Consider the following 27038-nt stretch of genomic DNA (forward strand, 5'->3'; position numbering starts at 1 on the left):
TTAGCTAAATAAACATAAGTTAAATAATGAATTATGAGATTTTTTATTTTTTGTCTATATATAACATTTAAAACAACTATATCAGGAATAACGATCAATAACACAAAATACCTTCTTTCAAACCTGGGGCTTGGTCTTTGAGGCAATGGCTGTCGATTTCCTCCTGATATTCCTCTGCCAAGATGAGTTTGACTTAAATCACTGGAAGATGGGAGATTGAATTTAGGGTTTTGTCCACTTCGGTGCAATGGCACAGATGTTCGAATGGCTGATACAACATGTCCAGGGTATGGATTCAGTGCTGTCTCACGATCAAGAATATTCTGGTTGCTGGAAGGTCTTTCACCAGTGGAATACTGGTAATTTGGAGCATTATATCTCCGTTCTTGATAACTAGCTGGAAGACAGGGCCGGGTTTGTTCCATGACTCCACCACTGCAGCTTCTAGAGCAAGCTGACCAAGGACCCCAACTGCCCCACACTCCTGCAGACCCAGCACTGATATCTTCTGTAGTATCATTCTGCTCTATCCTCTGTGGAACCTGTAAATAACCAGACAGATAGTGTAAGATTGTTTTCTACAAGGTTTCCATAAATATATAAATACCTCTTGTAAAAGAAAAATATTGTTATCCATCTGTGTTAAGTGAAAGTTCACAATTTTAGCTGTGCAACTCCAAGGGGGAGATTCAAATGTTTGAAAAATCAGTTGGGAGTCTGTTTTTTCCTATCTAATAGACAGGGGGAAAAAAGACACCCAACCAACTTTTCAAACATTTGAATCTCCCCCCAACAATCTCTGGAGACTAACAATCTAGATGAGGGAATGGAATAAAACAAGAATTACATTTATACATACATCCACTGTAAGCAAGAGAAGCACCAAAATATGTTTCAATCATAGGCCAGTAATCTTGCCATAGCACCTGTAATATGACCGCATAAATTAGTCACATGGCACAATATGTATTGTGTTGTGTTTAGCCTCAAAATGACTGTCAATTTATAATCCAGTTAAACTTGATTGGATTAACAACGTTGATCATATTGATAAGTAGATTTGGACGGAAGAGCTTTATCAGCCTGTTTGAGTAATCATCTTCATAAAACACTAATGAGTTCTAGAACCAATATAGACAAATTAAACAATGGACCTTATTCAACAACAGTTGCAGTTTTACTAATTAAGCAAGACTCCAACTGCTTGCGATCGCATGCTAGGGACCACCCAGCGCAAGGCAAGGCCACCCAGTAGTGTGCATGCAATTGAATTGCGATCGCATCGCTAACCCCACAAAACAAGGGTAACCCCCTGCCTGCGCAGCCAGGATGCAAAGGCAGGTGCACTGCCCCCATGTTTTGCATCGCAACGGATGCATGTGACGCCACCCTGAAACCAGCTCCGGCCTACCCCCTATTTTCACTGCCCACTCCCGCAACACTTGCTGACCCCGACCGCCCCGCAAACACCTCTGCCTGTCAATAAGGCAGAAGCATTTGCATTACTGAGATGCGATCGCATCTCCCTGTTCGCACACGTGCAGGGTACGCACTGGGCCAAACAATGGAAAAATGCGATCGCATCACAGCTGTGACTGCAGCTGAATAAGGTCCTATTGTCCCTCTGCTGCTTGGGACTTCAGCTGAGGGACAGTATTGACGTTCCGGAAATGTAGAAGAAAGGTATCATTACTTATTTTTATATAGTACAGTACATAACGAATTTGCCAGGCACATCTCTGCTCTGTTACATCTAAAGGTGGGTACACACTTGGCGATGTGATCCATGAGTAACATCGCCGGCCGACAGCGAGGGTCGTTAACGACCCGCGGGGCCGCGCATCACTCGGCGACATACACACTTACCGATAAAGTATACGACGTTGCTCAGGAAGGGTCAAAACAAGCGACGTTGTTTCATTTATCGCTAATCTACCTTAAGATCTAGATTTCAATGTCCTGAACAAATGCAAAGGGACTTGTCCAAGTCTGAGACTGAGAATAAAAAACTGGGATTTTCAGCACAGGTGCTGGTCATTTTAATAAGACGATAACACAGAGGCCATGATTCAAATTCATTGAAGTAATCCAGAAAGGTTATAAAATAATTAAAAAGCAGTGCAGCGGCCTGGGTCCTGGAACATGTCCAGTCCACACTAAATTCGGGAACAAAATATAGTACCTTACTCCTGCAAGGGTTAATGATAACGATGAAAATGTTAAGTTGTTACACAACATGGATAATATGTGCAGTTTTGCCTCTAAATTAACTGAATTCCAATTTATGGCAAATTACACAAATAAATCAAATCCCATCCCTCAGACTTCATTGAGGAATGCAACAAGTGTGAGACAGAAATCCAAAACAAGAAAAGTAATAGAAACAGTATGTTAAAGGCCGGCTCCAAGGACACAGAAAATGCACAGATTAATGTGAGATCCTGCCAGTTTTCACAGATTGTAGCTTTTTTTAGGTCTGAAACAGACATGACTGAATAATGCTCATGTAAATATCCAGTAACTAATGGAACTGAATGCCCAGCAATTATTCTGTTTGGAGCTCACAGCAAATCACGAGAGATTCCAAAATTGAACGTGAGTTTCAAGCCATGTGATGGAATCATTGGATTGTGATGAAAATAAAATATTTTTAACTGGGGTGGATCTGTTTGGCCATCCCTCTACTTCACTTTTAAGCTATTTTTTTCCCTTCCTCTTCCCAGAGTTGAACACATCCCAATTCCCACACTTCTGAAGTCAGCCAATGTGTGCTGGCCGAGCAGTGTTTAGAGGAGACCCTGTGATGAAAGTCTTCCTCTATCCATTGATACACTAGTAGCCCTGGAGGGATATACAGTATGCCTGACCTTCCGGACCTGATTATCATATTTACTGTACGTAGAGTTATGGTGACTGCCATGGTAAAGTGTGGAAGCATAAAGGTCCCATATTTACAGTGTAGAGTTATGGTGAGTGCTATGGTAAAATGTGGAAGCATAAACATCCAAGCAGAGAAAGTGGAATTCCTGAGCTTCTTTGTTTGAATACAAGTGATTTTAAACGATCTTAACACAAGCTAATAACCTCTAATAATCTGCACTATGGCCAACAAGCGACATTGTAGGAACAGCCAGACATAGCAGCATACATCCTGGCATGCTACAGAAGGATTAGGTAGTCAAGATGCAAATATACTCCCTTGGGAATCATTCTTTTTTTGCTGATCATAGACATGAATATCCTCCATGGCAGCAGACCCAGATATTCACGTCTTCTACACACTAGAATGAACAATTTTCTTCATGGCAGAAGGCCCAGATAGTAACGTTTCTTGTGTACAATATTGGGCAGGTCACTGAAAACATTTGCCCTTATGCCATACATTTGGCTTTTCCATGGCAATCATTTATTCACACTTACAGCCATATCTAAGCATCCCCCATCTGGGGTCGAGACTGTAATTGGGAATAGGAACAGACTACAATTTTACATACAGTAATGGAGGATATTACAGAACTAGTACTTATGCATTACATATTCCTATTAGACATCCAATAAATGTATATATCTGCCTACCAATATTATTAGATATTATTTAGTTTTTAAGATGTGGTGGCTTGACAAAGGTCTATAAAAGCAATCCAAAAACCAGTTTGTTTAAGTCAGGCTACAAGAGTTTTCACACATATAGCATATATAAAGGGCCGCCAAGAGTGGCCACTAGCCCAGGTAATGAGGGGAGCATGGCCAAATTTCAGGGAGGCATAGCAGCTGACCCGGCTGGGTCCCTCCAACAAGCCCATGTATTGGCAAACTCCAGCCCAGATGGAAATACTGTATTCTGCCTTTAATCCTTTGAAGTGGTACACAATTAGTCTTACCCAACAGTTATTATTTTTCAGGCCTGTTCCATCCACAATTGGTTCTTACAAGATATACTGTATATAAAAGGACCTATCAACAATATTTAAACCTAACATACAAGGCTTACCTCAACTTTACTTAATACAGACACATGAGACTGTAAAGGTGCATACATACTGTGCAATATTTTAGTTAATATGGCTCATTTTCCCTTTCTAAGCGATATTGACTAAAATATTGCATAGTGTGTACGCTGCAAATGATTGCAGATGCGCACCCCCGGGGGTCATAAACAACCCCTCTGTCAGCTATACATGCAGCTCAATCTGACAATATCATCACAAGCTGCATATATGGGCCGACAGTGGCATGATGTCACTGAGTGATATGATTTGCGATAATGCTCACTGTGCACGCACTATGGGGGTCATTCCGAGTTAATCGCTCGCTAGCTACTTTTATCAGCCATGCAAACGCATAGTCGCCGCCCACAGGGGAGTGTATTTTCGCTTTGCAAGTGTGTGAACGTGTGTGCAGCTGAGCGGGACGAAAAAGTTTTTTGCAGTTTCCGAGTAGGTCTGGACTTACTCAGCCCTTGCGATCACTTCAGTCTTTTTGGTCCCGGAATTGACGTCAGACACCCGCCCTGCAAACGCCTGGACATGCCTGCGTTTTTCCAAACACTCCTTGAAAACGGTCAGTTGACACCCATAAACTCCCTCTTCCTGTCAATCTCCTTGCAATCGGCTGTGCGAATGGATCCTTTGTTAAATCCATCGCCCAGCAACGATCCGCTTTGTACCCGTACGACGCACACATTGCGGTGCATATGCATGCGCAGTAGTAACCTGTTCGCTGTGCTGTGAAAAACGTCAGCGAGCGATCAACTCAGAATGACCCCCTATGTCGGGCTGCCCGGGAGGTCAGGGAACACACTGTGCGATATCGCTCATCGAGCATATTGCATAGTGTGTATGCACCTTAAGTGGCAGTAAGAGCTCACAGCTCTAATTGAATTAGAACATTGTTGCAATGAAGGCACAAGCAAGCATCAGCTCTAGCACAAAATATAAAAAAAAAGGAGTGGCTGCAGAGTTTGCACACCCCAGTCAAGGAAAAACCATCCCTCTTTCTCTGGGTCACCTGCAAGAGTTCACAGCCACTTTCAAAGGGGAGTGTTCCCAACCAATCTAGTTAGGCCCCACTATGCTGCCTGCTGGCTGCTGTGCTTTTCAGACTGCTGTACTCCGCCTGCAAGAAAAGAATTAATGAAAAAAAAAAAAGGTATATAGAGTAGAGATGAGCGCCTGAAATTTTTCGGGTTTTGTGTTTTGGTTTTGGGTTCGGTTCCGCGGCCGTGTTTTGGGTTCGAACGCGTTTTGGCAAAACCTCACCGAATTTTTTTTGTCGGATTCGGGTGTGTTTTGGATTCGGGTGTTTTTTTCAAAAAACACTAAAAAACAGCTTAAATCATAGAATTTGGGGGTCATTTTGATCCCAAAGTATTATTAACCTCAAAAACCATAATTTACACTCATTTTCAGTCTATTCTGAATACCTCACACCTCACAATATTATTTTTAGTCCTAAAATTTGCACCGAGGTCACTGTGTGAGTAAGATAAGCGACCCTAGTGGCCGACACAAACACCTGGCCCATCTAGGAGTGGCACTGCAGTGTCACGCAGGATGTCCCTTCCAAAAAACCCTCCCCAAACAGCACATGACGCAAAGAAAAAAAGAGGCGCAATGAGGTAGCTGTGTGAGTAAGATTAGCGACCCTAGTGGCCGACACAAACACCGGGCCCATCTAGGAGTGGCACTGCAGTGTCACGCAGGATGGCCCTTCCAAAAAACCCTCCCCAAACAGCACATGACGCAAAGAAAAAAAGAGGCGCAATGAGGTAGCTGTGTGAGTAAGATTAGCGACCCTAGTGGCCGACACAAACACCGGGCCCATCTAGGAGTGGCACTGCAGTGTCACGCAGGATGTCCCTTCCAAAAAACCCTCCCCAAACAGCACATGACGCAAAGAAAAAAAGAGGCGCAATGAGGTAGCTGTGTGAGTAAGATTAGCGACCCTAGTGGCCGACACAAACACCGGGCCCATCTAGGAGTGGCACTGCAGTGTCACGCAGGATGTCCCTTCCAAAAAACCCTCCCCAAACAGCACATGACGCAAAGAAAAAAAGAGGCGCAATGAGGTAGCTGACTGTGTGAGTAAGATTAGCGACCCTAGTGGCCGACACAAACACCGGGCCCATTTAGGAGTGGCACTGCAGTGTCACGCAGGATGTCCCTTCCAAAAAACCCTCCCCAATCAGCACATAATGCAAAGAAAAAGAAAAGAAAAAAGAGGTGCAAGATGGAATTGTCCTTGGGCCCTCCCACCCACCCTTATGTTGTATAAACAAAACAGGACATGCACACTTTAACCAACCCATCATTTCAGTGACAGGGTCTGCCACACGACTGTGACTGATATGACGGGTTGGTTTGGACCCCCCCAAAAAAGAAGCAATTAATCTCTCCTTGCACAAACTGGCTCTACAGAGGCAAGATGTCCACCTCATCATCACCCTCCGATATATCACCGTGTACATCCCCCTCCTCACAGATTATCAATTCGTCCCCACTGGAATCCACCATCTCAGCTCCCTGTGTACTTTGTGGAGGCAATTGCTGCTGGTCAATGTCTCCGCGGAGGAATTGATTATAATTCATTTTAATGAACATCATCTTCTCCACATTTTCTGGATGTAACCTCGTACGCCGATTGCTGACAAGGTGAGCGGCGGCACTAAACACTCTTTCGGAGTACACACTTGTGGGAGGGCAACTTAGGTAGAATAAAGCCAGTTTGTGCAAGGGCCTCCAAATTGCCTCTTTTTCCTGCCAGTATAAGTACGGACTGTGTGACGTGCCTACTTGGATGCGGTCACTCATATAATCCTCCACCATTCTATCAATGTTGAGAGAATCATATGCAGTGACAGTAGACGACATGTCCGTAATCGTTGTCAGGTCCTTCAGTCCGGACCAGATGTCAGCATCAGCAGTCGCTCCAGACTGCCCTGCATCACCGCCAGCGGGTGGGCTCGGAATTCTGAGCCTTTTCCTCGCACCCCCAGTTGCGGGAGAATGTGAAGGAGGAGATGTTGACAGGTCGCGTTCCGCTTGACTTGACAATTTTGTCACCAGCAGGTCTTTCAACCCCAGCAGACTTGTGTCTGCCGGAAAGAGAGATCCAAGGTAGGCTTTAAATCTAGGATCGAGCACGGTGGCCAAAATGTAGTGCTCTGATTTCAACAGATTGACCACCCGTGAATCCTTGTTAAGCGAATTAAGGGCTCCATCCACAAGTCCCACATGCCTAGCGGAATCGCTCCGTGTTAGCTCCTCCTTCAATGTCTCCAGCTTCTTCTGCAAAAGCCTGATGAGGGGAATGACCTGACTCAGGCTGGCAGTGTCTGAACTGACTTCACGTGTGGCAAGTTCAAAGGGCATCAGAACCTTGCACAACGTTGAAATCATTCTCCACTGCGCTTGAGACAGGTGCATTCCACCTACTATATCGTGCTCAATTGTATAGGCTTGAATGGCCTTTTGCTGCTCCTCCAACCTCTGAAGCATATAGAGGGTTGAATTCCACCTCGTTACCACTTCTTGCTTCAGATGATGGCAGGGCAGGTTCAGTAGTTTTTGGTGGTGCTCCAGTCTTCTGTACGTGGTGCCTGTACGCCGAAAGTGTCCCGCAATTCTTCTGGCCACCGACAGCATCTCTTGCACGCCCCTGTCGTTTTTTAAAAAATTCTGCACCACCAAATTCAAGGTATGTGCAAAACATGGGACGTGCTGGAATTTGCCCATATTTAATGCACACACAATATTGCTGGCGTTGTCCGATGCCACAAATCCACAGGAGAGTCCAATTGGGGTAAGCCATTCCGCGATGATCTTCCTCAGTTGCCGTAAGAGGTTTTCAGCTGTGTGCGTATTCTGGAAAGCGGTGATACAAAGCGTAGCCTGCCTAGGAAAGAGTTGGCGTTTGCGAGATGCTGCTACTGGTGCCGCCGCTGCTGTTCTTGCGGCGGGAGTCCATACATCTACCCAGTGGGCTGTCACAGTCATATAGTCCTGACCCTGCCCTGCTCCACTTGTCCACATGTCCGTGGTTAAGTGGACATTGGGTACAACTGCATTTTTTAGGACACTGGTGAGTCTTTTTCTGACGTCCGTGTACATTCTCGGTATCGCCTGCCTAGAGAAGTGGAACCTAGATGGTATTTGGTAACGGGGGCACACTGCCTCAATAAATTGTCTAGTTCCCTGTGAACTAACGGCGGATACCGGACGCACGTCTAACACCAACATAGTTGTCAAGGCCTCAGTTATCCGCTTTGCAGTAGGATGACTGCTGTGATATTTCATCTTCCTCGCAAAGGACTGTTGAACAGTCAATTGCTTACTGGAAGTAGTACAAGTGGGCTTACGACTTCCCCTCTGGGATGACCATCGACTCCCAGCGGCAACAACAGCAGCGCCAGCAGCAGTAGGCGTTACACGCAAGGATGCATCGGAGGAATCCCAGGCAGGAGAGGACTCGTCAGAATTGCCAGTGACATGGCCTGCAGGACTATTGGCATTCCTGGGGAAGGAGGAAATTGACACTGAGGGAGTTGGTGGGGTGGTTTGCGTGAGCTTGGTTACAAGAGGAAGGGATTTACTGGTCAGTGGACTGCTTCCGCTGTCACCCAAAGTTTTTGAACTTGTCACTGACTTATTATGAATGCGCTGCAGGTGACGTATAAGGGAGGATGTTCCGAGGTGGTTAACGTCCTTACCCCTACTTATTACAGCTTGACAAAGGGAACACACGGCTTGACACCTGTTGTCCGCATTTCTGGTGAAATACCTCCACACCGAAGAGCTGATTTTTTTGGTATTTTCACCTGGCATGTCAACGGCCATATTCCTCCCACGGACAACAGGTGTCTCCCCGGGTGCCTGACTTAAACAAACCACCTCACCATCAGAATCCTCCTGGTCAATTTCCTCCCCTGCGCCAGCAACACCCATATCCTCCTCATCCTGGTGTACTTCAACACTGACATCTTCAATCTGACTATCAGGAACTGGACTGCGGGTGCTCCTTCCAGCACTTGCAGGGGGCGTGCAAATGGTGGAAGGCGCATGCTCTTCACGTCCAGTGTTGGGAAGGTCAGGCATCGCAACCGACACAATTGGACTCTCCTTGTGGATTTGGGATTTCGAAGAATGCACAGTTCTTTGCTGTGCTGCTTTTGCCAGCTTGAGTCTTTTCATTTTTCTAGCGAGAGGCTGAGTGCTTCCATCCTCATGTGAAGCTGAACCACTAGCCATGAACATAGGCCAGGGCCTCAGCCGTTCCTTGCCACTCCGTGTCGTAAATGGCATATTGGCAAGTTTACGCTTCTCCTCCGACAATTTTATTTTAGGTTTTGGAGTCCTTTTTTTTCTGATATTTGGTGTTTTGGATTTAACATGCTCTGTACTATGACATTGGGCATCGGCCTTGGCAGACGACATTGCTGGCATTTCATCGTCTCGGCCATGACTAGTGGCAGCAGCTTCAGCACGAGGTGGAAGTGGATCTTGATCTTTCCCTAATTTTGGAACCTCAACATTTTTGTTCTCCATATTTTAATAGGCACAACTAAAAGGCACCTCAGGTAAACAATGGAGATGGATACTAGTATACAATTATGGACTGCCTGCCGAGTGCAGACACAGAGGTAGCCACAGCCGTGAACTACCGTACTGTACTGTGTCTGCTGCTAATATAGACTGGTTGATAAAGAGATAGTATACTCGTAACTAGTATGTATGTATAAAGAAAGAAAGAAAAACCACGGTTAGGTGGTATATACAATTATGGACGGGCTGCCGAGTGCCGACACAGAGGTAGCCACAGCCGTGAACTACCGCACTGTACTGTGTCTGCTGCTAATATATAGACTGGTTGATAAAGAGATAGTATACTCGTAACTAGTATGTATGTATAAAGAAAGAAAAAAAAACCACGGTTAGGTGGTATATACAATTATGGACGGGCTGCCGAGTGCCGACACAGAGGTAGCCACAGCCGTGAACTACCGCACTGTACTGTGTCTGCTGCTAATATAGACTGGTTGATAAAGAGATAGTATACTCGTAACTAGTATGTATGTATAAAGAAAGAAAAAAAAACCACGGTTAGGTGGTATATACAATTATGGACGGGCTGCCGAGTGCCGACACAGAGGTAGCCACAGCCGTGAACTACCGCACTGTACTGTGTCTGCTGCTAATATATAGACTGGTTGATAAAGAGATAGTATACTCGTAACTAGTATGTATGTATAAAGAAAGAAAAAAAAACCACGGTTAGGTGGTATATACAATTATGGACGGGCTGCCGAGTGCCGACACAGAGGTAGCCACAGCCGTGAACTACCGCACTGTACTGTGTCTGCTGCTAATATATAGACTGGTTGATAAAGAGATAGTATACTCGTAACTAGTATGTATGTATAAAGAAAGAAAAAAAAACCACGGTTAGGTGGTATATACAATTATGGACGGGCTGCCGAGTGCCGACACAGAGGTAGCCACAGCCGTGAACTACCGCACTGTACTGTGTCTGCTGCTAATATATAGACTGGTTGATAAAGAGATAGTATACTCGTAACTAGTATGTATGTATAAAGAAAGAAAAAAAAACCACGGTTAGGTGGTATATACAATTATGGACGTGCTGCCGAGTGCCGACACAGAGGTAGCCACAGCCGTGAACTACCGCACTGTACTGTGTCTGCTGCTAATATATAGACTGGTTGATAAAGAGATAGTATACTCGTAACTAGTATGTATGTATAAAGAAAGAAAAAAAAACCACGGTTAGGTGGTATATACAATTATGGACGGGCTGCCGAGTGCCGACACAGAGGTAGCCACAGCCGTGAACTACCGCACTGTACTGTGTCTGCTGCTAATATATAGACTGGTTGATAAAGAGATAGTATACTCGTAACTAGTATGTATGTATAAAGAAAGAAAAAAAAACCACGGTTAGGTGGTATATACAATTATGGACGGGCTGCCGAGTGCCGACACAGAGGTAGCCACAGCCGTGAACTACCGCACTGTACTGTGTCTGCTGCTAATATAGACTGGTTGATAAAGAGATAGTATACTACTAATATTATATATACTGGTGGTCAGGTCACTGGTCACTAGTCACACTGGCAGTGGCACTCCTGCAGCAAAAGTGTGCACTGTTTAATTTTAATATAATATTATGTACTCCTGGCTCCTGCTATAACCTATAACTGGCACTGCAGTGCTCCCCAGTCTCCCCCACAATTATAAGCTGTGTGAGCTGAGCACAGTCAGATATATATATACATTGATGCAGCACACTGGGCTGAGCAGTGCACACAGATATGGTATGTGACTGAGTCACTGTGTGTATCGTTTTTTTCAGGCAGAGAACGGATATATTAAATAAAACAAACAACTGCACTGTCTGGTGGTCACTGTGGTCGTCAGTCACTAAACTCTGCACTCTCTTCTACAGTATCACAGCCTCAGGTCAATCTCTCTCTCTCTCTCTCAACCCTAATCTAAATGGAGAGGACGCCAGCCACGTCCTCTCCCTATCAATCTCAATGCACGTGTGAAAATGGCGGCGACGCGCGGCTCCTTATATAGAATCCGAGTCTCGCGATAGAATCCGAGCCTCGCGAGAATCCGACAGCGTCATGATGACGTTCGGGCGCGCTCGGGTTAACCGAGCAAGGCGGGAAGATCCGAGTCGCTCGGACCCGTGAAAAAAAACATGAAGTTCGGGCGGGTTCGGATTCAGAGAAACCGAACCCGCTCATCTCTAATATAGAGGTACAGGGTCGGACTGACCCACACAGGTACAAGTCCTTCCTCTAGGGATCAGGTTCTAGACCAGTGATGGCTAACCTTGACACTCCAGTTGTTGTTGAACTACACATCCCAACATGCCCTGTATCAGTTTTTGCATGGCCAAATAGCAAAACTGATGCAGGGCATGCTGGGATGTGTAGTTCAACAACAGCTGGAGTGTCAAGGTTAGCCATCACTGTTCTAGACTGTGCACTTGAATTATACATATGTTACATCATACTGCACAGGGCTATGGTGTATTTTCTACAGTGTATTCATCTGGTAAATTAACATGCATGAAATATATTTATAAAGGGGACAAGACCATACACTCTCTAATGGCTAGCCAAGCATCTGTGCTGGCTGGCCACACCACCTTGGTAGGCTAGCCACACACCTAACCATGGTCCCCTACCATGGCATTCCCCCAGTGTGCTCGCCTCTTCATGCCCCAGTCCAACACTGCAGAGGGAGAAATATGCAGAAGGCTGCAATATGCACAATCTGACCACCCAAAAACCACATTCCGTTTGGCATCAACAACAATAAATACTGTAATACTTAAATCACTCGGCAATAATAAAACTGCTCTGGGGTTCCACGTCAAACAAGTCTAAACTCAAACTTTTGGGCTTGTACAGCCCTCCGTTATCAAAAAGTTGAAAAATTGCATTGCAGTGTGTGCAGCGCGGGATTCATGTGGATCAGGCCAGGAAACTGTCAAACACACTTCTTAGCTTTCGTTGGGCAGACAGACGTATTCCTGTTTTATACCCAGAATACAAATCTTGCAACTGATCAGTATAGCCAACACCAACCAGACATTATACAGCCGGTAATTGTCTGTTAGGTTCTCAGCAAATGCGAGACATGCCTGCTTCACCTTTTCAGTATACAATGATATTGCTGAATATTGCTATTTTGCAATACAGGTTTGTCCAGCATGTGCCAAAGCCAAGCAAACAATTTCCAGTTCATAAAAAGCACCACTTTCACTTCAGTGTCACATAAGTAGAGCCTTTTAAGTATTTTAGTAATGCCTTTGATAGGAAATAATTGGTGCTGGTTATAATGACATAGGTGTTCTTTTTATGGGGTGTCTTAGAAAATCTGAAACTTGTTTAAGAAAAGTCATGAAGTTGTGTTAGTAATTTTCTTTGCAGGCAGACTTTGTTTTTTGTAAATGTTTCCTGTATTTGTCAAAGTGTTCTGGAAAGAAAAGGTCTGTATACAGAAACATGCGAGAATTCACTGCTAATCAGAAACTCTCTAGGCCAAACAATTGGAGTTTTTGATAAAAAAAAGGCAGAGTATTTTTTCTTAAGAGGATAAAATGCTGAGGTGACTCTCTTTACACTTATGGGTCACAGCAGGGGAACAGTTACATATTACTTATAATAAGATTTTGTTTTGTATACTTTTGTTTGGTTACGCACTTTATCTTCTTTTAGTGGAATTTTATGTAACCATTTATAGTGCACCCAGCACGGCTGCCTTTTCTGATGCTCTGTGCATGGTCCTGAAGAACTTGCAAGGATCTTGCCAAGTATTCTTATCTCTCCTATTAAGTGACATCAATTCCAGGCATGGCCTTTTCTGCCCAGTGTAGTCCTATGTAGTGCGCCTAAAATGGCTGCCTGGACACTGCATGGGTAGGATGAATAATTCTACCACTGATGAGCCAAAATGGCTGTCACACCCTTTGTAGTATCTCCATGCTCTCTTTACTTCATGCAAAGCTGAACCTGCTTATTGTTTTTATTGTGTATTATGCACTGTGTTATGGTCATACTATCTGTTAAGGGCCTTGAGTCCTATGGGAAAGAGAACACTATATAAACAAAATTATTATATTATTAATTCTCAAATAATGAGTGTTACGCTTCATTAAATCAAAACTCCAACTACATACTGAATGAGAACATTGACAATAACTTGCGGCAATCAGAATGTAATGCAAAGAAATTACAAGGGGATTGGGACGTATGGTGAGAATTATATCCAGTTTGCTACACATGAGAATAAACTGTGGGACTATGTGACCGGTCACTGGGCTCCACGAGATACCATCCTGGGGGAGAGGGTAACACAGATTGGGAAATAAAGACAAAACAATAGATTGGGTCTAATCATCTATTGTGAATCAAAGTCATGTCTGCTTGTGTTGATCAGTGGGTATGAATGCTACAATGGTAATGGCCCATCAGGCACACTTGGAATATTTTGGAGCTCGCACTCAAAGTTTCAACTAATGGACATGACTCTGTTGTGCCCCTGGAATACATGCAGCACTGAAGTTCTAATCAGTCTCATTAGACTTTGCCACCTAAAGTTTGAAGTCTTATAATGGAGTCTGTCACAGATTTCTTTCTTCTGATGCTGCAGTTACATAGTAACATAGTAACATAGTATCTGAGGTTGAAAAAAGACAATTGTTCATCGAGTTCAACTTATTTGTGGTCTCCTATGCATGATGATTTGACTAAAATTTCTGACTGATGCTGCTGTCAGCAGTTGCATTTTATCCCTATTTATAGTAACTATAATGCATGACTATGCACCATACCCCTGGATATCCTTATCCATTAGGAATTTATCTAACCCATTCTTAAAGGTGTTGACAGATTCCGCCATTACAACTCCCTCGGGCAGGGAATTGCAAACACGTATTGTCCTTACTGTGAAAAAGATTTTCTTTCAGTTCCACCTTTTTCTTTTTTATTTCAGCACTTAATTCTTTCTTACAATGTTCCAAGTGTCTCTACTGTCTCCTCATTGGGAAGAGAATCAGTAATTTCCTCCAACAGATCATTGGTCTTTGTCACCAGACTGCCACTGTCTCTTTTCCTGGTGTCTTCCCTTGGGTTGCGGTCAAGCTCATCTGTGGCAGTGGTGTCCCTTTCTGCTCTCTCATCGAGTGTCACATTGAAAGGTACTCCAGCTGCATTGCCTCCCAGCCTTTATGAGGCTTATAATGATCATAATGATGTGCAATTAGGCTTGGACTGGCCCACAGGGGTAAAGGGAATCCCCCAGTGGTCTCCACTGCCTGAGGACCCACCCCCTCCTCTAGAGATCAGGTTCCAAATTGTGCACTTGAATTATACATTATACAGTACACGTTGCATTGTATTGCACAGGACTATATAGGTTGCAAATAAAAAAAATGGGAGGGGTGATAGAAAAATAATCAAGAGTGACACTAAGGGCATAGAATTTTTTTTTTCTTTTAAGTGACCTCAAAATAATTGTAGTCTTGAAACATTGTATTCTCAGCTGGTGGTAGGCTTGTTAACACACATGTAAAAAATGTATTTCACACGTTCATAGACCCTGAAGCTACTACGGACCTTAATGTTCCCAGGTCTTACAATTCTTGTATACACAACAGTATGTGTGTGCTCGTGGTATTCATCCCAGCCCTATTGATGCTTAACCTTGCTCTCGCACTTCCCTTGTTTGTGTTTCCGTTGTGTATTTCAGTACCAATACAAGTATACAGCCTGAACTTTAAATGTTGCCCAGTTTTCAAGGGGCACTGGCAAGGCACCATATCAGAGTAACATGGGGTGGGGGAAATGAGTTCCACCACCTCTCTAGGACCACTTTAAGCCCTGACAAGGATAAACATACCACCTGCTGCAAAACAGCAAAGAATATAAATCACTTCACAACTCAACAACGTTGTGCATTTAACTGGCCACAGAATCCCCTGGACAATGTTTGTATGCTTATAATATCCTTATATACAGTATTCTCCAGTAGGAGATTTATTACTTCCACTATGTTTCCTGCATTTAACTTCTAATCAAAGTTTCTCTAAACTTCCAATAATGCTACGCATAATAATAGTAATATTACAGTATATAATAATACTAAAAATTATTTGCTCATATACTGTAACTATTTGTTTTCTTTTACAAAATAATTGATATAAAAACAGGTTACTAACATCTGTAGATCAAGCATGAAGAAATATGATCTAACTGCAAAGAAATACCTGACAGTTGTTAAAAGTGTCCCACAAAAGAGGTGCCCTACGGGTGAAAGTGTAATTTGTTGTTTAAGCAAAATATACAGTGAATTATATACGGTGTCTGACATCATCCTACTTGTAGCCTAACTTTATATATTTCCATGGTCACATACAACATGCACCGCATAATTCAGATAAATTACAACAATCTCAGTGAACTCTGCATTTGGATTTTTGCAATCTTTGCAATTTTGGATTGCCAGCTCTGAGAACAAAGCTCTACTGTTAGGAATGAATGCTATGTTAAACAGTAGCTCTCAGTTGCCCGTGTAGTCTTGTCATTCAGTCATTGAGATGAAAATCAACCCAATAATGGGCCAGCTTTCCTTCTAGACACATTAAATGCTTCCATTTTATTCTAAGGTGTCTAATTAGACTACATATTGTGGAACAATGCCTTCTAATTTATACTTGGATTGAGACAAATTAACACAGGGCACCAGGGTTGTGGCACAATGAATAATTTGTCAAACTAAATGCAGCACCATCATAAAAACTTACTGTCATTGGGATATACTAATGTAGTAATGGGTCTGACATAGAATGGAGAGTCTCTTTTATGTCTGAGAAAAAAACAAGTAAAAACAATAAGTAAATGTTACAGTACTGTGGAGGTCATTCCGAGTCGTTCGCTCGGAAAATTTCTTCGCATCGCAGCGTTTTTCCGCTTAGTGCGCATGCGCAATGTCCGCACTGCGACTGCGCCAAGTAAATTTGCTATGAAGTTTGGATTTTTACTCACCGCTTTTTCTTCGCTCAGGCGATCGTAGTGTGATTGACAGGAAATGGGTGTTACTGGGCGGAAACAGGCCGTTTTATGGGCGTGTGGGAAAAAACGCTACCGTTTCCGGAAAAAACGCGGGAGTGGCTGGAGAAACGGAGGAGTGTCTGGGCGAACGCTGGGTGTGTTTGTGACGTCAAACCAGGAACGATAAGCACTGAACTGATCGCAGATGCCGAGTAAGTCTGAAGCTACTCTGAAACTGCTACGAGATGTGTAATCGCAATATTGCGAATCTTTCGTTCGCAATTTTAAGAGGCTAAGATTCACTCCCAGTAGGCGGCGGCTTAGCGTGTGCAATACTGCTAAAATCGCCTTGCGAGCGAACAACTCGGAATGAGGGCCCGTCGTGTTTTCTTTATAACTAAACATGAACCCAAGTCATTGTCTCTCAGCTAGGCAGGGCCGGCGCTACCATTAGGCAGCTTTAGGCAGCTGCCTATGAGCGCCGGCCACTGGAGGGCGGCACTATAAGATGATTAGAAAATGCTTTCTTTATCCTCTCCTGCTCTTCCGTAAGAGATGAGGAGCAGGGATGTTGTAGCAGCTCAATTGCTGCCGTCTCCCCCCCCCCCCCAGTGATAGCAGAGCCGGCGCAAACCGCTCAGCAGATACCGCAAAGCAGGGAGGTGCCAGACCGAAGAGGCGCTCTTCCTGATCTGCACTGCAGCCTGCTGTTGCTGGCGGCAGCGTGAAGAGCGGCTCTTGTTCACTTCCCTCCGGCTCCCTCCCTCTTCTTTCCTACCCCTCCTTCCCTGCACCATCACCAGCGGCGCCAGCAGCTTGAAGTGCGCTACCGGCTCCACGGAGGAAATCTCATCTGCTCTGCACCTGCCTCCTCCTCTCACGGACGTCCTATAGCTGCTGCGCCCACACCATGTACTGTAAGTACAAATATTATCCACTTGGCAGCTCCCTGACTCTGCCCCCTCTCCTGCTGCACCGCCCCGGGCTGGCCTATCTGCAGGGACCCTCAACAAGGAGCGCATTGCTGGCTACCACCCAGAGCCGGATTAAGAGGGTGGAACAAGGATCATGTACCCCGATCCCTCCGTTTTATAGGGCCCCCCTGTTGGATCTGCTCCCAGATAGCTCTAGCACGGGATGATAGAGCTAAGCTAACACAGCAGCAGGGAGAAGAGAGACCTCCAGGCCAATCACAGAGAGCTTCTCCCCGGAGTCCCCGCCCCCTGCAAAGCACTGCTGGGAAGAAGACTGGTGGTGTGCATGTGGGCTGAGAGTACTGCAGGGTGAGAGCAGAGGCAGCAGAGCCAGCCAGCCCACAGCAAAGTAACATTGGACAGAGGGCAGCTGCTGGGGAGAGAGAGAAAACTCTGCAAGTAAGTGGCTGCTTTACCTGCTGCTACCTAGGAACATCACACTGCCCACTGCTGCTGCTTCCGGTTATCATGTCTTGCTATTCACACTCACACATTTTGTGTGTACTTTACATGTGACTGTAAGTTGGTGGATGCTCTAACCCTCCCTCCCATCAGCCTATTGCTAGATTCAAGTGGCCTAAGGGACCTTTTACGCCAGGGGGAGGAGGCACGACACAGAGGAGGAGCTAGGCCAGCGGGATAGTTCCTCTGCTATCCACTCCACCAACTATTACCTTTAGTAATCAAGTGGCGAGCGAAGGGAAGCGAGCCACCGAGCCCGAAGCATGACGAGTGTACATTTCGGGTACCCAGTTCAGCCGTGGCTCCTCCCTCAGTGACGTCAGAGGTCCCTTACCCCACTCCGATTTAGAACTATCCATTGCCTAACCCTAACCCTCCCTCCCTCCCCTCAGTCTATTCCCTAACCCTCCCTCTCCTCAGCCTATTCCCCAACCCTAACCCCCTCCCCCCCTCAGTCTATTCCCTAACCCTCCCTCCCCTCAGCCTATTCCCTAACCCTCCCCTCAGCCTATTCCCCAACCCTAACTCCCCCCCCCCCCCCCCCCTCAGCCTATTCCCTAACCCTCTCTCCCCTCAGCCTATTCCCTAACCCTCTCTCCCCTCAGCCTATTCCCTAACCCTAACTTAGAGGTGACTAACAAGTTGCACACCTGCGCACAGGTTCTTGTGTCATACTGATCACCTACTGCAGGACATGTGTATAATAATGCACTGCAAAATGCAGGGACTGGAACTGCGCATCCTGTCCCAAGTGACCGCTGGGTGAGGCTGGGGCAGATGGATGCAGTGAGAGCTGAACAATGGGAAGGGGCAAGGGATAGTGTAGTTGAGGGCATATCTGTATAGCTTAGTATTGTGCATGGTATACCCCATCCCCCTGCTGTGGCGCCCTGTATGTGCGGTGTTATACTCTGTTACTGCAGCTCAACAACATGCTTATGGACAGCGATACCGGCATCCCGATGTTTAAATCCCGACAGGGGAAGGTAAGTATGCTATCCCCTGCCCCCTACCCCTCCCTTCCCACAGAATAACCCTAACTTCCCCCCAAGTGCCTAACTCTAATCCTCCCCCCCACCCCCCTCCTGGTGGAGCCTAGCCCCCCTACCCACAGTATAACCTGAATAATGTACACAACTATGTGGTACAATATGAATCATGGCCACTATGTATGGTGTAATGTGACTAAGATTGTGTTACTGTGTGGCATAATTTGAATTGGGGTACTATTGTGTGTCCATGCCCCTTTCTGGTGAGACCACACCCCTTTTTGCAGCGTGCATCTATCCCTTTATTACGTATGGGCGGGCGCAAATTTATCTTTTGCAGGTGGGCGCCGAACCCCCTAGCACCGGCCCTGCACCTTACCTTGCATATTCCTGACCTGGCCCCCGCTCCATGACAACATTCTGAAATTGATCCGTGCACCCCCTGCCCCTCCGATCTCGAGCATGATGCCCGCACCCATCCCTCCCCCTCCCACCAATTGCCGGCTCTGGCATGTGTCTTGTCTTCCCAACCCCCCCGTGGCGAATTGCGGATTCGGGGGGTGCAGGCCCCTGCCCCCCACATATTACCCCCCACCCCTCCCCTCCACAGGCTCAGAGGTTATGCCCCCTCCCCTCCACAGGCTCAGAGGTTATGATTGCGGACTCTTGCAGTTTGGCTGTCCCCCTCCCCCCGTTGCCGCAAGTCCAGGTTCGGTTCTGGCGCCCACATGCGACTTCCAGCCAGCCCCCCAGTGACATACTCCCGCAGGTTACCTGCTGCCCCCCTTGCTACGATTGCAGGCTCCAATGTGTTACTCATCAGAGTAACCATATCCCCCCCCCCCCATCCTGCCGCGACTCTCTCACTGCCCCCCCCTCCCATGCACCATACCCCCGTAGCACACGCAGGGAAGGGGGGGGGGGGGTTCTGGGTACCCATCATTCCAGTGGCTGTTCCGTGGCTGGCAGTGTCTCTCCTCTGCAACCCAGGTACATATATGTGCAGTACAATGTATATGTTTGTTTAAATGTACAGTACGTGTGTGGTGTGTTTGTGTTATGTATGTTTGTGTATGGAGTGTATGTATAGTCTGTGTATTTTGCCAACAACACACACACTGTAACTGTCGTAACTCTCCCTGTCGTCACTGTCTCTCACTGTCTCTCACTGTCGTCACTCTCCGTGTCGTCACTCTCCCTGTCATCACTGTCGTCACTCTCCCTGTCGTCACTCTCCCTGTCGTCACTTTCCGTGTCGTCACTCTCCGTGTCGTCACTCTCCCTGTCGTCACTCTTCCTGTCATCGCTGTCTCTCTCTCCCTGTCGTCACTCTCTCTCTCTCCCTGTCGTCACTCTCTCTCTCTCCCTGTCGTCACTCTCTCTCTCTCCCTGTCGTCACTCTCTCTCTCTCCCTGTCGTCACTGTCTCTCTCTCCCTGTCGTCACTGTCTCTCTCTCCCTGTCGTCACTGTCTCTCTCTCCCTGTCATCACTCTGGATGTCCCTGCTTTCACAATTTCAGCTCATTCAGTGTGCTACAATGTGAATTTCGGCTCATTCAGTGTGCTATAATGTGAATTTCGGCTCATTCAGTGTGCTACAAGGTGAATTTCAGCTCATTCAGTGTGCTACAAGGTGAATTTCGGCTCATTCAGTGTGCTACAAGGTGAATTTCGGATCATTCAGTGTGCTACAAAGTGAATTTTGGCTCATTCAGTGTGCTACAATGTGAATTTTGGATCATTCAGTGTGCTACAATGTGAATTTTGGCTCATTCAGTGTGCTACAATGTGAATTTCTGCTCATTCAGTGTGCTACAATGTGAATTTTGGCTCATTTAGTGTGCTACAATGTGAATTTCGGCTCATTCAGTGTGCTACAATGTGAATTTCGGCTCATTCAGTGTGCTACAAGGTGAATTTCGGCTCATTCAGTGTGCTACAAGGTGAATTTCGGCTCATTCAGTGTGCTACAATGTGAATTTCGGCTCATTCAGTGTGCTACAATGTGAATTTCGGCTCATTCAATGTGCTACAAGGTGAATTTCGGCTCATTCAGTGTGCTACAATGTGAATTTCGGCTCATTCAGTGTGCTACAATGTGAATTTCGGCTCATTCAGTGTGCTACAAGGTGAATTTCGGCTCATTCAGTGTGCTACAATGTGAATTTCGGCTCATTCAGTGTGCTACAATGTGAATTTCGGCTCATTCAGTGTGCTACAATGTGAATTTCGGCTCATTCAGTGTGCTACAAGGTGAATTTCGGCTCATTCAGTGTGCTACAATGTGAATTTCGGCTCATTCAGTGTGCTACAATGTGAATTTCGGCTCATTCAGTGTGCTACAATGTGAATTTCGGCTCATTCAGTGTGGTACAATGTGAATTTTGGATCATTCAGTGTGCTACAAGGTGAATTTTGGCTCATTCAGTGTGCTACAATGTTAATTTCGGCTCATTCAATGTGCTACAATGTTAATTTCGGCTCATTCAATGTGCTACAATGTGAATTTCGGCTCGTACCATGTGCTATAATGTGAAAGGGGCACCAGTACTAGATAGTATAAGGGGTTCTACTACACGGGACACGCCCCCTTTTGGGTGGCCACCCCCCCTTTTCTGGAGCGTGCGCGCCAAAGGCGCGTGCATAATTACATCCTTGACTTTTGCATACCCCCACTTCAAAATTTCCACTACGACCATGTGTGTGTATATTTTATATATATATAATATATATATATATATATATATATATATATATATAATAAATATATATATATATATATAACTACATACACACACATATATGTGGGGGGGGGGGCAGCTGACAATTTGCCTAGGGTGCTGAGAAACCTTGCACCGGCCCTGCAGCTAGGATATGACCTCATGGAGTAGTCTAGTGTAGATCTCAGGGCCCGGCTTAGTAATGATATACTGCAATGTGGTGCAATAAGGAAAAGGTAGCAATCAATTTAGCATCACTTGTAATGTTTTACTTAACTTGATACATGAATTACATGGATTGCAAGCATGCAGAAATTTCCATTTATCTTCTATTGACAATAATGTTACAGAGGGAAGATAGAGGACTTTGATGATCTCATAAAAGTTTCTCTTTGCTTCTCTGTTTGAAACTTTTGATGGGAAGATGACATCAACTTTCTCCTAGGGATCTGGATCTATAATGAGTGACGCTATCTGCATGTCCGCCTGTACAGCATTATAGGCCCTAGCCATCCATTCATTCACCAGAATAAACTAAAAACTAAAAAAACTTACTACTTCCTGCAGTTATGCGCAATCTCTCCACATGATTCCATACAATGAACAGCTGTAAAGTTCCAGCCATCCACCAATCTGCGTGCTGCCACCAATCACTGTCTGGCTGCAGACTGGGAAGCAGGTAGAGAATGCTGCTTCCTTGCTCTGATTGTGTTTAATTCACAATCAGAGTGGCCGGGCAGCATGCTCTACCTGCCTCCCAAGAAGCTCTGGAGGCACAAGCCAGGGGGCCCCTGCACGCAGGCCCCTAGAATTGTCGGGACCCAGGCAGCTGCTCAATGGATCCATACAATGGCGCTGGATATCTGCTGCCACCAGGAGTCCTTGTTGCATCCTCAAAACCACTGCAGCATCCAGCACACTCATATTAGGTATGATTCAGAGGTGGACATGTCGACCTTTGACCCTACCGACGTTATGCACGTTGATCATATGGTGTTGACCTATCGGCTATCTATCTAAAAACTGTAGATCTTTTATACCACACCCATCGGCAAAGTGTGCTTGATATTAAACCCAGGACAAACTGATTGCCAACATTGTGAATGTCTGAACATTAACCACCTCCCACCCACAGCACTTGCGCATTTATAATGGGTGCAGTGTTTGCGGTGCACACGGGATCCTGGGGTCCAGGGGGGCACACACCACAGACCCTGCACCCATTATTTGTAATACTTACCCTCTGGAGTCCCGCGATGAAGCAGCAGTGCTGTAGAAATCACTGGGAAAATGGCGTGGTGCCATTTTACCAGTATTTCACGCCTGCGCAGTAGGAAAATCACTGGGAAAACGGTGCAGTGGCATGCGCTCTAGACTCTGGGACAGCGCTAGGGTCCCCTTGGGACTCTAGTGAACAGAGTCACAGTGCTGCCGCCAACTAGAGAGGAGGGGGCCCTGATGGAGCCTGCACAAGGGCCTCCTCCTCTCTAGATACACCCCTGCTCCACAGTAAACATTAATACTTGCTATTTAAATATGACCTATCTAGTTTTATATAAATAGTATCTGAATAATTGTGTAGATCAATATTATGTGGTACTATATATGCAGAGATTTAAGCTACTGTACTTCTTTATCCGTCAGCACTTATAGATCCGCTGTAACATGAAACTAACAGTGCCTGGCCCGCCAGACGCTGTTATATCCAAGTGACACTAAATCTTTCAATGCTGGTTAGAGGGCAGAACAGACATTCTCTGCTAAAGAAAAACTATTTTTAAAAAAATAAAGTTTCACTTTTACTTTTGCCAGTTCTACCCTGTATTAATATTTTAAAATAAATACTACTGCAGCTTCGTTTTTTTTTTTTGTATTAAGTTACAAATTTAAAGCCGAAGAGCAAGTGTATTAAAGTGGGCTTTAGAGGCTGCATGCAATTCTCTACCATTTGAAGCATTTCAATGACCCTTCTAAACTGTTCAATATAACAAATAATTCACTTCATTTACATTTATTCCACACTTTGGCTAGTATCTCGTACAATGCTCCTTTTTTAAAACACTCGCCTCATATCCCAACTGATGTACATGGATTAATCAAATCAATCATATTTCATCCATTTTATGATGCCACTCTTGTCATAATCTCAATTTTGTCCTGTGTTCAGGTTATGGGCAGTTTAACAAAGGAGGCAGGGCCGTAACTAGGCGTGTGTGGAAGGCCCCAGGGGCGGCGCCTGCATTGGTCTTGCAGGGTAACTTGAATGGCACCCTGCAGCCAGTAGCATTCTTGCAGAGCTGCCTGGAGTGTCCTAAAGATATTCTGAGCAGGGCTCTACTTCCTAGTGCTGGCATAGAGCCCTGCTCAGGCCCAGACAGGAGTGGCCCACTCCTCTCACTGCTGCATGTCCACAGTAGACTGTCACTGTGAATGAAGGCTACTATGCATGTGCTGATTTCTCAGTGATTTATGCACTGCTGACTGATATATCATGAATGGGTGCATGCTGTATAGTATGGGCCCTCTTGACCAAGTGGCCAATCTGCACTGCATACCTGCATTCATTAAAGATACAGGCCATGGTTCATGTTGGCAGAAGTTGCATTGATGATCCCCACACTCAGAGGCCATGTTCTGCTTCCTATAGTGGCAGATGAAAAAGCGGGGGGCAACTTATTCTGCTCCTTTGCATCTTTGAGAGGTGCTGGGCAGGGACACCCTAGTCATCCATCCAGAGCCCTGCAGACAGATGCTTCTACTACATGCAATGTAGTACATACCCCAAATTCACGTTCCTGCAAACATAAGCATACACAACTGTTGGCTAGTCTTCTCGCCCACAATGCATGTCAACACACCCTCAGTGCACTGTGGTTACCTATACATACACCATCCGACCCCATCCAATTCTGCTTAGTTTGCATAGAGATCCTAATTCATGTCTGTACGTAAATGCAATTGCAATTTTCTAGGCTACAGAGCTGCTAATGTTAGCAAGTGAAGCTGCCACCCAGAAATGAGAAGAGACGCCCACCGGAGTTATCACAAACTCATTCGCAATTGTGCATACAATCGCAGCCTATACGCAAAGACGAGGAACATTGAGGTTGAGGGTAGGCCTATGGCTGCGCAGACTGGACACAACAGCAGTGATGCAGGTGCCGTGTTTTTGCATGTATGAGCTTGCAGCTGACAGTAGTCACACGCCCCAAAAACAACCATGACACACCTGCATTTTTCCAACCACTCCCCGTTAACACCTCCAAACAGTTACTTACTGTTAATCACTTCTCCATGCAATCCTCATTGCGAACGATATCGCAGTGGCGCCTTTACACATGTGCATTGGGATCAGAGTCTGCTGATAATCACTCTGTTGCGTGAACATCGCCCATTGCGTATAAACCAGACTTGCCTACCCTCCCGCATTCAGCAGGAGGTTCCCTTTTTTTGCTTGAGCCTCCCGCTGCCCTGCAAATCTTGGTTTGACTCCCGGTTTTGACAGGTCCCTCCGTAAAATTTGGACTGCACATGCGCGAGTCCAAAAATGCCTAAGGGCGGGGCCTGTGCGGGAGACGTCACTGCCAATAGCTGAGAGAGTCCTGCAGAGGCGGCTCTTCGCTTCAACCGTCATCAGTGTGGGACGGGAACTTCAAGTAAAGACTGGATCTGGGTGTGCACTGTGTGAAGCCGGAAGGTAGGGCATGGTTACCAATGCATCAAGGCGCTCTCCCTGCTCTGCAACTATCAGCTGTTGCAGAACAGCAGTGTGGAGGTCCTTCAGTGCCGATTTCCCTGGTGGCTGGGTCTCCTTCCCCCCTCAGGCTGAGGCCCTGTCTCCTCCACAGGCTCCACCCCTCCCACAGGCTCCACCCCCTCCCACGACCCAAGATTTCCTCCTGTCCATGCCAGCTATGAGGACCCGGCACAGAGCTCCTGCAGGTAAGAGCTCTGTGTAGTCCCCAATATGATAAGTCTAGAAAACATCATGACTTATATTGTCAGTGTAGGGGTCCAGTATTTTTCCATTAGAATTACAATATATGTTCTGTCTGAAATCTCCCTCATTTGTGTCCTTGAAGCCTGGCATCCCACACAGGATGAAGCACATAAGTAACTCACACAGCACATACTGGAAAGCGTTTATTTGATTTACAGACCCTGTAGGCAGGGTTGGCACAATGCACTTGGCAAGGGCAGCCATGCAGGGAGGCACCTTGCTGGAGAGGTACTATACTCACTCAGAATGCAGTCGGGATATCAGCAGTCAGAGCCCCGTTGCGGGAATCCCGACGCATAAGCAGAAGACCGATGGCGGAATACTGACATTGGACCAAATGCAGACCCTGGATTCCAAACACCCGGCATCCCAAATGTAAGTGTGCAGGCACTGTTAGTGTTAGGCCATGGGAGAGGGGAGGGGGATTAGGTATAGGCACCCCCAGGGAGGGTTAGGGTTAAGCTGCAGGGTAGCAAGGGTTAGGGGGGTATTGGGTGAGGGTAAGTATACTTACCTAACCCCTGTTGGGATTCTCTCCATCAGGATGTGGTGGTCAGTCTTCTGACCACCGGCATCCAGACTGCCAGTAAAGCGTATCACACCCCACCCACTCTGCTGCCATTCACTCCTGCTGTGCCTGTCAAGCTATATGACAGGAAGCAGCAGAGCAGCAGCATCAAGGCGATACAGTGCCGATTCCACACTGCTGCTGCTGTAGATAGGCATTTTTTCCCCTGCTACAACAGCCTTCTAGTAGCTGAGGCCCCAGTGCAGGCCCTGTAGCTCCCCCTGGCACAGATAGGAAATGTTTCCCATTCCTTTTTAAAGTTTCTTTTACCTCCCCTTTCTCCAATCTCTGCATCTTTCTGTCCTCTCTATGGTGGCCAATCCCGGGATCAGGATCGGCGGGATCCCGGGATTTAGGGCCAAAAATGGCTGAGATTCAATCCAGGGGATTGAGGGATCAGCGTTGAGCGTCCACAGGACGCTCAGACGCTGCCTGGCCTCCTCCTTCCGGCTCCCCAGCGCAGCGTGAGAGGTTACGCTGCACCATCACATGCTGCTGGAAGCCGCCAAGGGATGTTCCCAACCCGCCCGCCCCCGGTACATGGTGAGTTATGTGTGCGGGGCGGGGCGAGGGGGCAGCCACATAGCTAAAAGCAAATCCCGGGATTGGTAATTTTTCAATCCCAATCCCGGGATTGAAAAAATGGCCCGGGATTGGCTTCCCTAGTCCTCTCTGAGCTGTTCCCTTAACAGCTTCATCCCCTGTTCCATCACACCACCTCCCACCTGATCCCTCTGTGCACC

General features: G+C 46.1%; 1 protein-coding gene across 3 annotated transcripts in view; it reads right to left on the reverse strand.

Annotated features, from left to right (window-relative positions):
• THSD4 (thrombospondin type 1 domain containing 4) overlaps positions 1-27038 on the reverse strand; it is a 1279073-nt gene that overhangs the window by 952522 nt on the left and 299513 nt on the right. For all 3 annotated transcript variants that reach the window (XM_063926205.1, XM_063926204.1, XM_063926206.1), the window contains exon 4: positions 112-542. In XM_063926205.1, coding sequence (XP_063782275.1) covers positions 112-542 — 431 coding nt within the window. The remainder of the gene's footprint in view (positions 1-111; positions 543-27038) is intronic.

Source organism: Pseudophryne corroboree, chromosome 6 (genome assembly GCF_028390025.1).
Source record: "Pseudophryne corroboree isolate aPseCor3 chromosome 6, aPseCor3.hap2, whole genome shotgun sequence".
NCBI classification, from domain to species: domain Eukaryota; kingdom Metazoa; phylum Chordata; class Amphibia; order Anura; family Myobatrachidae; genus Pseudophryne; species Pseudophryne corroboree.